The sequence below is a fragment of the Pangasianodon hypophthalmus genome, chromosome 6 (assembly GCF_027358585.1).
Source record: "Pangasianodon hypophthalmus isolate fPanHyp1 chromosome 6, fPanHyp1.pri, whole genome shotgun sequence".
NCBI classification, from domain to species: Eukaryota; Metazoa; Chordata; class Actinopteri; order Siluriformes; family Pangasiidae; genus Pangasianodon; species Pangasianodon hypophthalmus.
In genome coordinates, this window is record NC_069715.1 from 6,128,923 (window position 1) to 6,144,343 (window position 15,421).

The following is a 15,421-nucleotide window of genomic DNA, read 5'->3' on the forward strand; positions in this document are numbered from 1 at the left end:
GGGAAAAAGTTATAGCCCTTTATATATCATGGCCTGGTGGATATTTGTAATCTGTTTATAGATTACTGACATGACTCTCTCTTGTAGTTAATAAGACAAAAATTGCAGCTTGTCTTGTTACCAAGAAACATTTTCCATGTCGGAAAACTTAAAGTTACAGCATTATTTCTGTTACAAAGCATTCACACTGGAGACTCCTTCCATAAATGCTAAATAAGCATCTCCTCAGAGCAAATATATCAACACCATATCAACAAATATACATTTTTAAAAATGTATATTATATGTGGAACATTTACATGTGGAAAGTTTTGGTGGAAGCTGTTACTATAGAAACGATAATGTATTATGACTATATTAATATTAACCTGTGATCTGAATTACAGCCAAACTACCGTCAGAGCTGCTGTCATAGAAAATTAATCAACACTGGGAATCAAGAATGCAGAATTGCTTGACTGTGTGTAGTTTAGGTGCTTCTGTGTGTGTGTGTGTGTGTGTGTGTGTGTGTGTGTTTTTATGTATTTTCTCCCCAATTTAGTCACCTGCCACTTCCCTCCCACCAGCCAGCTCTCCCTTATCATATGCCTACCAACCAGGGAGGGTGAAGGCTAATAGGTGCTTCTTGCAAGACATATGAAGCAAGCTAATCACATTGTTTTTTGAACTGCTGCTCATGCTTTGTCACAGGGTAGTGTAACACACTCAGAAGAAAGCGCTGTCTGCCCTCTTCCAAATACATGAGGTCACAGACACCTAATCTTGGTTATCACAGTGATTGACAGGGGACAGAGAGTATGCACCTCCCACCCAGAGAGCACGGCCAATTTGCTCCCTAGACTCCCAGCCAAAGATGGCTGTGGCCTCGTTTAATAAAGAAAACACTGTATAGTCTTCAGAAGTCGTGGTTAACTTTAACAGGTCACTTTTTACTCCAAGCAACTGATTGAGCTTCAACTGATTGAGCTACTACTAGTTGTGTATAAAACCAACTGCACAGACACATCTTTTAATTTCTCCAGTGTTTTATTCAACCTTTCCTAATTCACATAGATCAGAAAGCCACTCAGTCTCTATGAGGCAAAGTGTGTTGGGGTCGAGAGGAGGCCGGCGCACAGCGCAGACTCGCTCTCTGTATCAGTGTACACTGCAGATATACACTACATTTACATACAGTGCATATGTACTCGTATATTATAAATCTATCCTTCTGTCCTAGAGATCAGAACTGCTCTAAAAATAAAGTGAAAAAGGAAAAGAAACATGTACATTAAAAACCAAATGTGCTGACCTTTGCTACACGGGTTAAATCATATGGTGTTAAAAAAAAAAAAAAAGTTCAGAAATCTAGTACATGGACAAGAAAAAGAAAATGCTTTTGCTATGTAAGATTGTTACTTGGATTTATGTGCGACTGTCCATCACACCACTACAGCTGTATAGAGGAAGTGATGTTTGTGTGTTACCATGGAGACTCGTCACATCATCATCATCATCATCATCATCTACTAGCATTAATGTGCTGATTTACAAGAAACTGCAGTCTATTTCACCTGCAGCGTGCATGTTTACACAATCCTGACTTTAATAAGTGATTCAATAACAGAGCAACTGTAACTGAATCATTCAAGTCGTTCAGCTTCAGATCACACACTCAAAGTAGTTTTGGTCAAACACACCAGCAGGAGTGATCACAATAAACAAGAGAGACATTTAAATGATGAAGAAATACAGTAACGGCGACTGCCAGTACATTTCACTGACATCTGCAGAAATCAAACCTCATAAAATATCATCTTAGATCTTCAAGACGATGAATGGTCCATAAGAAACAAATCATAATCATCTATAAAATTTCATGAATGGAATGCAGGTGCACACAAACATGCACACACACATAGAGAGAGAGAGAGAGAGAGAGAGAGTGAGAAAGAGAGAGAGTGCCATATTCAGAGTTGAGTTAAGCACACAGAGGGAGGATTTAATAGTGAAATTGCACACATTGGTATTTAGACCTCAGATGTAACTCTGGACTTAAGCACTATTCAGAAGATACACTAGAGTTTGCATGTGCGGTGGAGTTTGAGTAAATGTTACATCTCAGTTACGTGCAATTCAGAATTTGAAGTTAAGCATTTTTTCTTGGGTGATATTGGCTCAAGTGAGGAGCCAGAGCCATAGTCTGACAGTTTGATGTAACCACAGTGTGTCACACTGAAATTTAGGCTGTAAATACATTTAAAAATCTATGGAATCTATCTATCTTATCCAGTGGTCTAGAAACTATTGAAAAAACTCATATTGGACACTTCTGCTCAAGAAAAATCTGGCAACCACAGAGGCAAGTACTATACTAGCTAAAATAATTTTGCATAAAATCTGAATGGGTCAGAAAATCGAGCTGCTTAAGCAAACTCTGAATATGCATAACCTTCCCCACATAAACATTGACTTTTGGACTTAAGTCACCAACTCAGCACAGAAACAATTATCTAAAAAAATTAGGAAATGATTTCTTCTGTAATGACTGTAATATTAGTGAAACTTTTGAACCTGGAAGAAAAGGAGATAATGCCATACCAAAAAAAAAAAAAAAAAATCAGTGTATATAGACAGCAGGCAGTCGACTTGTAACACTCATTTCTAGCAATATTTTAAACAGCATCTTAAACCAAGAAAACACAGCAAGCTACAGCAGAGAAAACATTCAAACCTCAAACTCATAAAGAAGTAGAAAAGAAAAAAAAAAAAAAGAAATCAAATAACATCAGAGCAAAGCACACTACTGGAATAAAAGCAACATTCTAGAAAGTTCAGTAACTGTGCAACTTTGATTTGCAGTTGGAGTGATTTAGCAAAGCACCTGATTCAAATGACACAATTTAGTCAATAAAATTAACAACAATCCCAGCATGTGACATTAAAAGCACATAAACACCCTCTCTCTCATCAACACACTCTTCTGCCTCGTGCTTTCAACAGTACATAAAGTGCTTTATCTCTTCCCTTCAATTTACACACACGTCCCTAGGCTGTGTTCCAATACTGTTTTTATAAACCCTTGATGACTCTCTGTCATGGCAGAACAGGAAGCAGATTTTTTTTTATTGGAAGCCATTTTCTTTTCCATTCGTACAGCCTATTTTCTTTGCATAAAGCAGAGTCAGAGTGGCTATTTTTTCTTACCTAGAGTGTGTAAAGTGCTAATTAGTTGGTTTGCTCAGATTCTAGTCATGGAGGCCTGCAGCACTGCAGAGTTTAATATTCTACTTCATTCAACACACCAGCACAACACAAATCTTTAGCTAATTCCCAAAAGATTCATGGCCTGAATTTGTTGTTTTATAAAAGAGAAAACACAAATCTCTGTAGGGTTGTGCCCCTCCAGGACTTGAGTTTGACACCCCTGAGCTAGGGTGCTAATTAGCTAGGCTGTTAACTAGCTAGACCATTGTAATTTTAGCTGGTAAAATTACCCAAAGTCTTTACTCATTCATTACTCATCTAAATAAATAATCTGGTAAACAGCATCAAATTCTATGTTCAAGTTAAACTAGAATAGTGTTAACTCTTTAAAGTTAGCTAAAGTATGAAATATGGGAAAACATTAGCCAAGGCTAACTAACAACAGCTTTATTTCTAATCTCTCAAATGTTAGCTTGCATGAGACTAGCTCTGACATTACAAACTACACATTTCAATGCTAAAAAAAGTTACCTTATGACTTTTCAAATATGATTATAGAGAAAGGTAGTGATGTAGTGTTTGAAAATTCATTTTCTAGTATAGAAAAGTAAAAGCCAAAAGTATTTGCTCAATGAAAAACTCAAGTAAATTACAAATACTTAAAAAACAGACTTAAATACAGTAATAAAATAATTGTACTGTGTTACTTCCCACCTCTACTCCTGTGATGCATAAATTGAGAAGTCGGCTATAAAAAACCCACTTTGAAAGAAGAAAATGAGTTTAAAATATAAAGCATTTTATCTCTTTAGTCTGTAATGACAGCGTCTCAATTTCTCAGCCCTCATCTAACCTTCACTTGGTCAAATAAAGTAACGGAAGAACCCTAAAGATGGTAGACAGTATTGGAGCACAGCCATAGACTCACAACAGTGGGAAAATGAATGAAAATGGGTCTTATATAATTATATACACCTTATACATAATTCAATACTATATTTGGTTCAAGCTAAGCTATTTCCCTTCTCTGTCTCTTCTGTGCAAACATTTTCTTGACCAAATATATTGACAAGAAAATAAAGGACATTCAGTGCTTTGAAAATTCACATAGCGTTCATCAGGCAGTGTCTTTACCTCAGGAGAATGGTGATCCAGACGTTTACCCTAAACAATGGGGAAACAATGTGAGTGCACAATCCGTGTGGGGGGATGGGAGCTGAGCCGAGATGGCGGCTCTGGGGGTTTACTGCTCGATAACTGCTGGGCAAGAGAAAGGCAGCTTGGCTTTGTACACCAGACATGAAGAACACAACACGTGGAGTGGAATGGTCTGAAACCTCATACTTGCTAGACACTTGTCCACTTGTACTAACACACGGAAACACGGAACACATAGACGCTACTTATTACAGTACAAGTTTCTCACACACACCCACACACACGTCACAGACGTGTGCCGGTGCAACACTGAAGTAAACGCTATTTAATAGATAGAAATTTTTTATCCTGTCTAGATTTAGGATCCTCACATAGATAAATTAAATATATATAATTCTATTTCCAAATATACTATATATCTTATTCATCCATATCATTTATCAACATTTTTAGGAGATCACAGTTTAGTAACCAAACACTGTAATAAAAATACAGGTCGTCTTGGACGTCTGGCTGCAGTGTCCCTTATTTCACATTTGGCCATGTGACACGTAATAAATACAACACAATGGGATGTGGAGTTCTCTTATACCATTTGCCAATGGTAGCAATTTTTTTTATTGAAGAACGACACGTCATACTTTTTTAAAATCAATTTATAGTTAAGTTTCATGTCTGTGAAACAAGTTAGTTCCTGTTATCACTTACATTATAGCAGCTATAAGCATTGTTCCCTGACCCACCTCTCTTTTTTCTCTCTCTCTTGAAGTTAATAAGACAAAAAAAATATCATGCAGCATGTCATGTTACTGAGAAACCGCAAAGATCTCTGAAGACTCTTTCCTATGTCTGAAAACCTACAGCTTTACCTCTGACTGTTACAAAGCACTGACACTGGAGACTCCTTTCCAAAAAAAAAAAAGGCTAAGTTAATGTCTCCTTACAGAAAACCTCTCCATATCAATAATCACCATGTCTTTCGTTTATTTATGTAGAGCGCCTGGCATACAAGTAGCTGTGTAAGTTGTTGCTATAGATAGTATAAACCTGGGATTTGAATTATAGCTGGAACTACTGTCAAAGCTGCTGTTATAGAAAATGAATCAAAACTATCTAACCAATCAGAATCGAGATTTCAATGGTGCTGTGGTATAAATAGGATAAGTGGCCATTACATTCTAATCAATGACATCCTTTTTGTTGGGTTATCCTTTACATAATAAATGTCAGCCAAATGAATTAGCAGTAAAATGACTGAATTTGAATAACCAAAATGGCCGTGGACGCACCTGAGACTGGCAGAAGCTGATGGGAGTGAGTGTACAGCCAGAAGGCTATCACTGCCACTGCCTTGCCCTTAACTACAGTCCTGAACCCTCTCGAGTTGGAACCAAAGTGCTGACTTTGTGCTCTGATTCAGCTCACAGACAGCAGAAGTCTCTAAAAATTAAAAAAGTGCTCCTTTAATTTTTAAAGGCACTTTACTACTTTGATGTGGCTTCTGTAATACTTTAAAATACCATGATAACAGTCCAAATATTGACAAAAAAAACCCCACAATATCAGTAACCAATTAGGTTTTCATGTCTAATAGGTGCATCTAGGAAAAGTGTGGAGTGTCTTCATGGCCATGTGTATCCTGGCAAAGGGACACTGCAGCCTTACAGTGAAATGACATGCCAGAGAGTCTCCTGAAGGCTGAAATGATCACATCACTTTTCTTCTTTTAACAGAAAAGGGTTCACACCACTTCAAGGACTGGAGGATTTAAGATGAAACTATAAAAAAAAACAACCTTGTGATTTTGCCTCCGTTTCACTTCTTCAATCCACGGCTTTTGTCTCTCTATAGCGACTGCTATCAGCATCATATCATCAGTAAATGAAAGGCAGAGAAAAAGAGGGGAGACTGCAGAACGTCGCATTCCCATGATTCCACAGAGCAGACGGAGGTGAGATATCCTAGGTTTTGACTCTCCGTGAACGCTCCCCATCTCTTTCTCTGCATTCTCTCTCCGTCCTTCGTGTAACAGCAGTGCACAGGCGGGTTCTGCCTGTTTCGCGCTGGTACACACTCTCACACACAGATGTGGCTCTACGCTGCCCGGTGACACCTGGTGGCTCTACAGGGGACGTGTCAATGGTAATGAGTCCGCTTTTCTTCTGAGTCTGAGCCATAGTCTCTAAAAGTTACACCTCTCTGCAGACTCAGTAACGAGTCCTTCATCTGAGAGATCACACACATACACACACGCACACATAGAACAAAGAATTATTTCAGTAAACAGAATTAATATATACAGATGTTATGCAGTGAGTACATTTGACACCAAATTTGATAACTAAAAAAATCAGATTTTGCCATTTACATGTACTTCAGTAATCTGATAACGGGAAAACTGAAAACACTGGCGCTGTGTCTGAAATGGCTTCCCTGCTCACTTGTTCACTATTTACTATATAGGCTGTTTTTTTTTAATTTCATTCAGGCAGGCCTGGGTGGTCAGATAAGAAGCTCATGGGACAATGATAGGCCACATTCATTAACCTGGGAGTGTACGGGGTGCTTGTGCTGTGATGTGTTTCGAGCATTTATTTACTGCTTTATCCAGGTTAGCTTTGCTGTGGATTAAACTGCTAATTTCTGGGGGAAAGAACCAACTAAGTTCATCAGAAAACACTGTGAACAGGTACAAACAAATATAATAACTGTAAGAGCAGATGTGAATGTTCACAATTCCTTCGGGAGAGGGCGGGAGTGGGATTAAATAAAACAGTCCTGTGTACACCTCTACAGGAAACATGTTATTGTGACCCACAACTTACATTTTTACATTTAAGAATCTGAAGTTGACTGTTATGGTATTAATCCTGTCAAACTGTCCTTAGTGTGGAAGTAGTGTATCGGTTGTACAACAGATTTATAGTGCACTATGTGTAATAATGTAGCTCAGTATTCATGAAATATAATTTGTGCACAAAATGGCTGCAGCCTAAATAGTGCACTCCATGGTAAATATGGATCAATTTCCTTCTAATTATATAATACAAGCACCTCTATATTTGCCAATTAAACCAATCAAAGAATACCATAACCTAGCGACAATTTTTAGCCATTTTTGAATTTTTTGCTTTTCTTTTTTTTTTTGTGTCATTCATGTGTCTGCTTTAATGTTTACATTTCTTTTCACAGAAGACAAGAGGCACTGGGAGGTCTTGTTTGGCACTACATTGGCTTCAACATTGTATATGTATGCATGTGTGTGTGTGTGTGTGTGTGTATGCGTGCATCCTCTCTACCTGGTCTAGCAGCAGAACTGATGATTTGATGATCTCTCTCCATTTCTGTAGTTCGGCTTCATGGAAGCGCTGCTGAGACTCTAGAAGTTGAGCCCACTCCACCTGCGTCTGTGGTAATTTACTACACACACACATACACACACACACACCCACACTTTATCAAACACAACTCAGTGGTGATTCATCTTGTTGGTGTATGAGCAAGAGGAGTGGAGATGTTGGTGTTTGTGTGTCACTGCACACACTGGAGTGGAGTGTTCGTGTATCATTACACACAGTTTGCTCGTACCTCTCATCCAAACGTAGGCCTTGCCAGGTCATTAGGCTCTGAGCGGAGTACTCCAGCATCCACAGCTTATAGAAGAGCATCATGTTCAGGAAAACCAGCAGCACCAGGCTGGAGAGAGCACACACACACACACACACAAAAGCAGGTCACACAAGTGCACAAACAAAGTAAAAAAAAAATAAAATAAAATAAGATAAATAAAGCAATTTTAGGGTGGGAATGAAGAGTCAGAGAAAAAATCAGGGTCATCAGTGAGAGTGTTTACATGTACATTAATAATCAGAGCATTATCTGATTTGGCTAGTTATCAGATCAAGTGGCCATATACTATTAATATTACTATGACATCTTAAATTGGATTATGAGATTTCAATAAATTCCTGTTTCAGGTAGCAATGTTTATTGAATTTCATGATATCTAGTAGCTTTTCCAGACCAGGAGTTTTCCCATTATCAGTTTACTTAAATGCATGAAGAAATCAGATTTTTATTTTTTGCATGTAAACACACTCAATGCAAAAGCCAGGGTCAGGAGTCAGCTCACTTATCAATATGTCTTTAGAGGTTTAATAATTTAATAAAATATACTGAAAGTGGTTTTATGTATGCAGTAAATATGTACCTTATGCAGATCCTAAAGGCAGCCAAAGGAGGAGCAAAGAAAAATAATACACACAAAAAAGAATCACATAAATATAAATCTAAGCAAAAGATTACAATAAATGTGTGCAGCAGAAAAGGATGGAATAGAGAGCGGGGACATATACAGAGGGAAAAATAAACATACTTACACGAAACTGATAATAAGCAGCAATTTGGAGATTTTACAGAAGGCTCCGCCCCCGAGGGTGTGTTCAGGAATGTGTCTTGTTTGTGTGGAGCCTGCTAGCAAAGCCGAGACGAGTTACATCAGTAACATGCAGTGTTGCAGTGTGTTACAGAGCATGTGTGTGTGTGTGTGTGTGTGTGTGTGTGAAACATCGCACCTGATACATGTTTGATTCTATGAATGACCTCCTCATCAGTGGGTGTGGTCACAGGGCTAAGGGTTTCCTCCAAGTGAGGTGTGCGCAAGTGTGGGAGGGGCCTTTTTCTCCGCCTCAGGGTGGAGTTTTTCAGGGCTTTGGTTTTCGGAGATGGCCCATGTGCTTCTAACAGGAGGTCCTCAGCTTTCGTCAGCTCAAGTTCTACATGAACGGATATTCACGATCACTTACACAGCACAGTTTTTAAGCATTTAAATGGGCTTGATCCTCTAGCACTTGCAGCATTTGTAAGTAGAATCACAAACAGTTCGACTGGGGCCGTTAAGAGGTGATTGTGCAATACCATTACGTAAGTGTTGCTGTTGGTCACACTTCTTTTTTTTCTGCACATCACTTGATTGTGTGAACTTCCTGATGATTTAAAAGATTTGAAACCATTGGCTTATTCTAAAAGAACCCAATAATTATATAATTCTCACATAAATTAGTGCTGGGATTTCATCATGGGTTGTGTTGTGTGTTTTTAGTGAGTCTGGTGTTTATGTGTTAGTTTTATGTGTTATGTAACCACATTCTTTTGTTGCTTTCTCTATTTGTTCTTTTTAACCAAAGTTTTTTTTTTTTTTTTAACAAAGTGTTTAACCTGTCAAGGGACAGCAGATGAAAATTATACTGCATTCAACTAAAGCTCATAACTCTGAATTTCCGACCTCCAGCTAGGAAAAACCAAAAGAAAAAGCCACCTCAACTTGGAATTCCTACTCAGAAAGTCAGAAAGGTCTCCTCAATCCAGAGTTCAGCATACGGCATCATGTTAACATGGTCACTCACACCGTCAACAGGAAATAAAATATCGCTTCACTACTTTAGATCAGTCAACACAGGCACGTTCATTTGTTCAATCTATAAAACTGTCCAAACGATTTGCTTTTGCTGAGGAAGTAAATATATCATAAACTCATGATCACTAATTTTAGCTGGCTAGCTAACACTAAACTTGAAAACTGCGTAATTCCGAGTTCAGACTTCCCACTTCCAAGTTAAGTTGAATGCAGCTTTCGCCCTTTGGCTAAATCTGACACATTTATTAATCATCGCATCATCATTGAAAGAAAGAAAGAAAGAAAGTTGCATCGTTCCTGTCATCTCCTTTAAGCTGAGCTGTATGATTATTAATAAAACCTGTGCTATTTCATGTCTGATATCTGAGTGTTCTGCTCACCGAGGCTCCTGAAGTTCTCCTCCAGTCCACTCCAGAAGTTCTTCTCGATGAAACCTTTCACCAGTCCCCATGGCTGCTTCCTGTAGCGCAGCTCTGTAGAAACCCTGCGGCAAAGAATGCAGTCACCTTAAAGCTTGATTCTTACATGTCTACAAAATCCAAGAGACATTCATCTAATTCTTTAGCGCCTCGCATAAGAATGACATAAAAATTTAATAACGTAATGAGTTAAATATAGCTTAAATATATTTTTTATTTATTATAGAATGACGTCATACTTTTATCCAATTAGATTAGAACATCCATAAAACAAGTTAGTTCCTGTTCTCACTTACGTTATAAAAGCCTCTCTTTTTCTCTGTTTTGCAGTTAATAAGACAAAAATTGAAGCCTGACATGCTACTGAGAATCTAGTAAACTTTTCTTGTCAAGATAAATTATTACCAACAGTAGCAGTCGATTGATTGTGAAGTTATTTTAGAAAGAAGTAGAAAACAGTGTTAGTTCAGTATTATGCACCTGAGCCGACACTTGTTCTTGGCCACACGGGTGAGTGTGTAGCGGTTGAGTGTGTAGAAATAGTCATGATAAGGAACATCATGAGTGACAACTTCCGCATCGATGATGTAACACACGTTCTCCTGGCTGGCTTTGTACAGAGTCTAATTATCAGAGAGAGAGAGAGGGTGAGATTGAGAGCGAGAGAGAGAGCGAGAGAGAGAGAGAGAGAGAGAGAGAGAGAAACATCAAACCATTAACAAGATACAGCATGACAACCAACCCATATGGAATGAATATATATGTACATATATTATATATACTGTGAGATGTCTTCTTGTGTGTGTGTTTGTGTGTGTGCGTGTGTAAAGCTGACCTGAGTCTCACTGACGTTGGCTGTTTTGGGAGCTAGTGGGTTGGAGAGTGAGATGGTGTACATGATCTCTCTCCTCTGGTTCCCTGCTTCCTCTTTCCTCCATGGCTGAAACACTACATCTGTGTGTGTGTGTGTGTGTGTGTGTGTGTGAGTAGGAGGGCAGAAATACAGAGCAGCTTATAAATAAAGACAAAAAACTTGTATTTCAGTATGAACACACTGACTATAGTGAGCTAAATGAACAAACCTGTGAATCTGCGCTGCTCCATGAAGTCAGCCATGAACTGCGACTCGGTGAAGAGGAACGAGTACATCTTATCCACGCTGAACTTATACACCTCGTTAATGTACTGACGCCCGTTAAGGTCATCGTGGAATGCCTGCACCTCCACTTCTGAGCACACACATACACACACACACACATATATATATACATATATATTCTCTTAGCACTGTATACTACACATTGTTGAAGAAACACACTGCTGGTAATAAAAGCTAAGAGAATGCTAAGTGTGCATGAGTTTGAATTGGTGTGCTTTGTGCGTATTAGGAGTGTTTTTTCTTTAATGAACTATGAACCCTACCATTACACTTCCTAGAAACACTATGATTTGTTACTTTTAATTGTACCTGCCCACAATATTTTCTAACAAATTTACTTGTTTCTATTTCCCAAAATATAAACAAAATAAAAAAATATAAATCCTAATTTAAACCACAACATCCCTGACCAGGCAGTTACTAAGGATGAATCAATGAACACTGGAAAAGCATTGTGCAAAACCTCCAGCATACGCAATGTTTTTGTTGTGTCCCATGGGATCCCAGTGTCAATGTGTACCTTTACGCTCAACCTGTGAACCCTTCTGTCAAGACTTCTAAATTAAAAAAAATTAAAAAGCAACTCCTATTCATATCTGTATCTGTTTAGAATACATTAGTTGTTCTTTCCAAATAATGTATTCATATTAGGTTATATCTCCTGTGTGTCTAGTGTGTGTACCTTCATCGTGTGTGTCAGAAGAGTCGCTGAGCTCAGTCGGTATGTCTTCATTATCGTTGAAGTCGAGAGAGGGTGAGGACACTGGACCCAGCTGTCCCTCTGCAGACTCGCAGCTCCTCTCAACAGCCAGCAGAGGCAACGTCAAGAGCTCCGGGTCCGGCAGACAGTCTGTGTACTCCTCAGGAGCAATGCCAAACTGCAACCAGCAGAGAGCGCTACTTAACACACAAACTGCAATGTGTTAGGTTTCAGCATGCAGAAAAGTAGTGGAAGTGTGTGTGTGTACTCACAGACAGAGGCAGATCTGTGCTGCTGGGCGTGGACGTGATAGTGGAGTGGGTGATTGATCTCTTGTGTGATTGAGGGCTGCTGTCCTGCTTATTCTCTATGCTGCTCTTAGATGAGTTATCATTACTGACCTCGTTTTCTTCAGTGGGGATCTCTTCAGAGTAACTATAACACACACACGCACACACACACACACACACACACACACGCACACACACACACACACAGGGTGGAATGTCAGGACACTAGGATGTTAACGTCTGAAAAGCAGGACATTTACATTTGAATCTATAAGATTATATATGAATGCACAAGTGAGTTTTGTGAATCCTGTGTATTATGTGTTACGTATGTTTACCCCATAGTGTTAAAGTCATCGTCCGGGGGGACGTAGTCCTCATCGTCACTGGTCAGCCCGAGCTCATTACCATAGCACTGATGGACAAAGTGCCACAGTTCCTTAGGACACAGGGGCTGGAGACAGGGAGAAGAACCATCAGATCACAGCACACACATCCCACACATTTGCTTTGCAAATTGTCTGTATTTTGTTGCCTAACACTAAAGTATTGTTGCCTAACACTAAATTATATTGAGCAAGGCCCTAAAACCTCAAGTGCTGTTGCATAAATGAGATAAATGTAAAATGTAATGTCCTTTCACTTCCGTACGTCATTCCAGAGAAGGGCATCTGCCAAATGCCATAAATGTAATGTGCAGTTTATTGTTTGTAAGGAGTAAAAAAAAAACTGTCGTAGATTATTAGCCAAATCATGTTTGGTGTCTAAATTTAATATAGCTATCAAGCAAGGAAAGTTTTCAAAGTTCCCAGCTTTGCTTTGAGAAAAAAGTTAATAGAAGTTGATTTATACCACAGGGCTGTCGATTACCACAGCAGCCCCGATAGTAGTTCCAGCTATAATCCAAATCACAGGTTTATAATCTATAACCACATTTAAAAAACAAGAAAAATGTATAACTGTTGATACTGATGTTTTCTGTAAGGAGATGTTTATGTCAGAGCTTTGTAACAGTCAGAGGTAAAGCTGCTTAGGGAAAGCCTTCAGGATGCAGGCTTTCCAGTTTCTCTGTAACATAACAAGCTGCATTTTGAGTATTATTAGCTTCAAAATAGAGAGAAAAATGATGACTGTTTACAGTTGCTATAATGTAATAGTAACGTGTGCATGTTCGACAACATTAATGTAACTATAAACTGATCAAATGTATGATGTGTCATTATTTAATAAGTTTTTTAAAAAATTGTTGGCAAATTGTGGGATAAGCATAATAATATACTTCAAGATGTGCTGTTATTGTAAAATAATCAACTCTGGGGTAGTAACAGTAACTCTGCTTCACATTGGGTTGCGTCACAACACCTCATCATTGATCATTTTCCTATAACAGCATGTCCCCAAGTGTTTTATTCCTCACACAGTAAAGCTAAATACGGTGGCAGTAGCCATCTTGAAGCTAGAATCACTTCCTTCCTTAGCATATAGTTTGGTAGCACTCATTACAAGCAGTGTTTTAGATCAAAGTATGTAGGTGGAATTTTACATTGTAAGTGTGAAACAAGCAAACATGTAAAGTCACCCTTAGACAGTGCTGAACTGGTAGCTATAAGCTTTCCTTGAGTACAAAAAGTACAAAAGTAACCTTTAATATTTAGACACTTTTTAATTTAATAATTTAGACACATAATTTAACTTAATAATTTAGACATAATTTAATTTCTGGATAAACTGTTCTTTTGGTAAAGTACAATACGTTAGGGGACGTGTGAATGCCATCTGCCCTTACCTTATCCAGCAGAGCATTCTGCCAGAGCCGGAACATCATCATGTATGTCCTGTCCCTCGCCCCGAACGATGTGAAAAAGTGCTGGAGTAGAGACAGAGTGAAGAGTGACGGATCACAGCGTTACACACTGCTTTAGAAGTGCTGCTTTTATCTTTTAATGGCTGTAAATGCTATTATTGTGGTTTGTACTTTCTCCCAGGCAGAATAAAATATTCAATAACAGAAATTTGCATAAATTAAACCTTTAAAGATTATTATAAAACAATGAAAGTGAGCCGTTAACCGACAGATAGCTCGTCTCATCCTCTCTAACCCTGCTGTTTGCTAGTGATTATAGTTCGAAGTGCTCGTGTTACCTTCTCAGTGTCTGTGCACACTTGGATGGCATTGGGAATGAGACGTGCTGTCTTTTCTTTTGTCATGGAGCAAATATCCTTCAGACGCACCGTCAGCTACACACACAAACACACTAATGTCAAACACTCTGGGACAATTTACTGCATTATTAACTCGTTACGTAACCAAAATCCATTTTAGATTTAATGAGAAAAACTCGTACTAGTGTCTCCCAGCGAAAGATGTTGCTATAGAAACAGATCCAGTTTTCTGAGAGGTAGAGTCTGCCCTGCAGGAGGATGTCCCTCTGCAGAGCACAGGAGTAGTCTAAAAAGGTCAAAGGTCAAATCTTAACACTTATTGTCAGGTTTATAGACAATATATTAATTAGTCATGTACAGTTATGTACAGTATGTTAAAAGTATTCCTCTGACTGTGTCTCTACAGGACATACCCACAATGAGGCGCTCCGTATCTGGGAGCTGTTTGAAGAGCTTCCTGAAGTCTTCATTTCGCTGCTTGTAGGTGGGACTGAGAACCTGCACGAGACACGAACGAAGACAAGAGAAGGCATACGGTCAAAGACACTAATGACACTCATGCACTAATCTCACACCTGTCTCTTTAAGCGAAATTCAAAAGTTAGGAAAATAAGCAGACTGCTTTTGAGTTTCCCAACTCCAAACCCTTTTTTGAATTTGAACCCCATCATAAAATATCTGTTTACGTTATTCTACATTACACGACAGCGCTGTTGAATTCTCACATCTGATTGGTCATAAGGTCATAAGGTGAAAAATTACAGGTTTATATTAATACGCTTGTTCTAATACAATAACAACTTCAATGGCAGACTCTCCACTTAATCAGATAAAAAAAAAAAACGAGTAATTGTTGATATGATGTTTATAGCAGCTATAACGTATGTGATAACAGGAACTAACCTGTTTCACGGAAGTTCCACAATATGT

The 15,421-nt window shown here is 38.6% G+C and overlaps 1 protein-coding gene across 11 annotated transcripts in view; it reads right to left on the bottom strand.

The window, feature by feature from the left end:
* Nucleotides 1–514: 514 nt before the first annotated feature.
* Nucleotides 515–15,421, bottom strand: part of gramd1bb (GRAM domain containing 1Bb) — an 89,060-nt gene continuing 74,153 nt past the window's right edge. For 5 of the 11 annotated variants that reach the window (XM_053234800.1, XM_053234801.1, XM_053234802.1 and 2 more), the window contains 16 exons: nucleotides 14,905–14,989; nucleotides 14,674–14,777; nucleotides 14,471–14,566; nucleotides 14,115–14,195; nucleotides 12,667–12,782; nucleotides 12,311–12,473; nucleotides 12,021–12,216; nucleotides 11,262–11,408; nucleotides 11,015–11,133; nucleotides 10,660–10,802; nucleotides 10,141–10,244; nucleotides 8,919–9,119; nucleotides 8,724–8,817; nucleotides 7,933–8,040; nucleotides 7,644–7,764; nucleotides 518–6,570 (listed from right to left, as the gene is read on the bottom strand). In XM_053234800.1, coding sequence (XP_053090775.1) covers nucleotides 6,481–6,570; nucleotides 7,644–7,764; nucleotides 7,933–8,040; nucleotides 8,724–8,817; nucleotides 8,919–9,119; nucleotides 10,141–10,244; nucleotides 10,660–10,802; nucleotides 11,015–11,133; nucleotides 11,262–11,408; nucleotides 12,021–12,216; nucleotides 12,311–12,473; nucleotides 12,667–12,782; nucleotides 14,115–14,195; nucleotides 14,471–14,566; nucleotides 14,674–14,777; nucleotides 14,905–14,989 — 1,968 coding nt within the window. In that variant the 3' untranslated portion in view covers nucleotides 518–6,480. Of the gene's footprint in view, nucleotides 6,571–7,643; nucleotides 7,765–7,932; nucleotides 8,041–8,723; nucleotides 8,818–8,918; nucleotides 9,120–10,140; nucleotides 10,245–10,659; nucleotides 10,803–11,014; nucleotides 11,134–11,261; nucleotides 11,409–12,020; nucleotides 12,217–12,310; nucleotides 12,474–12,666; nucleotides 12,783–14,114; nucleotides 14,196–14,470; nucleotides 14,567–14,673; nucleotides 14,778–14,904; nucleotides 14,990–15,421 lie in introns of all 11 variants that reach the window. The other 6 variants (XM_053234804.1, XM_053234805.1, XM_053234797.1 and 3 more) reach the window with 3 other exon arrangements.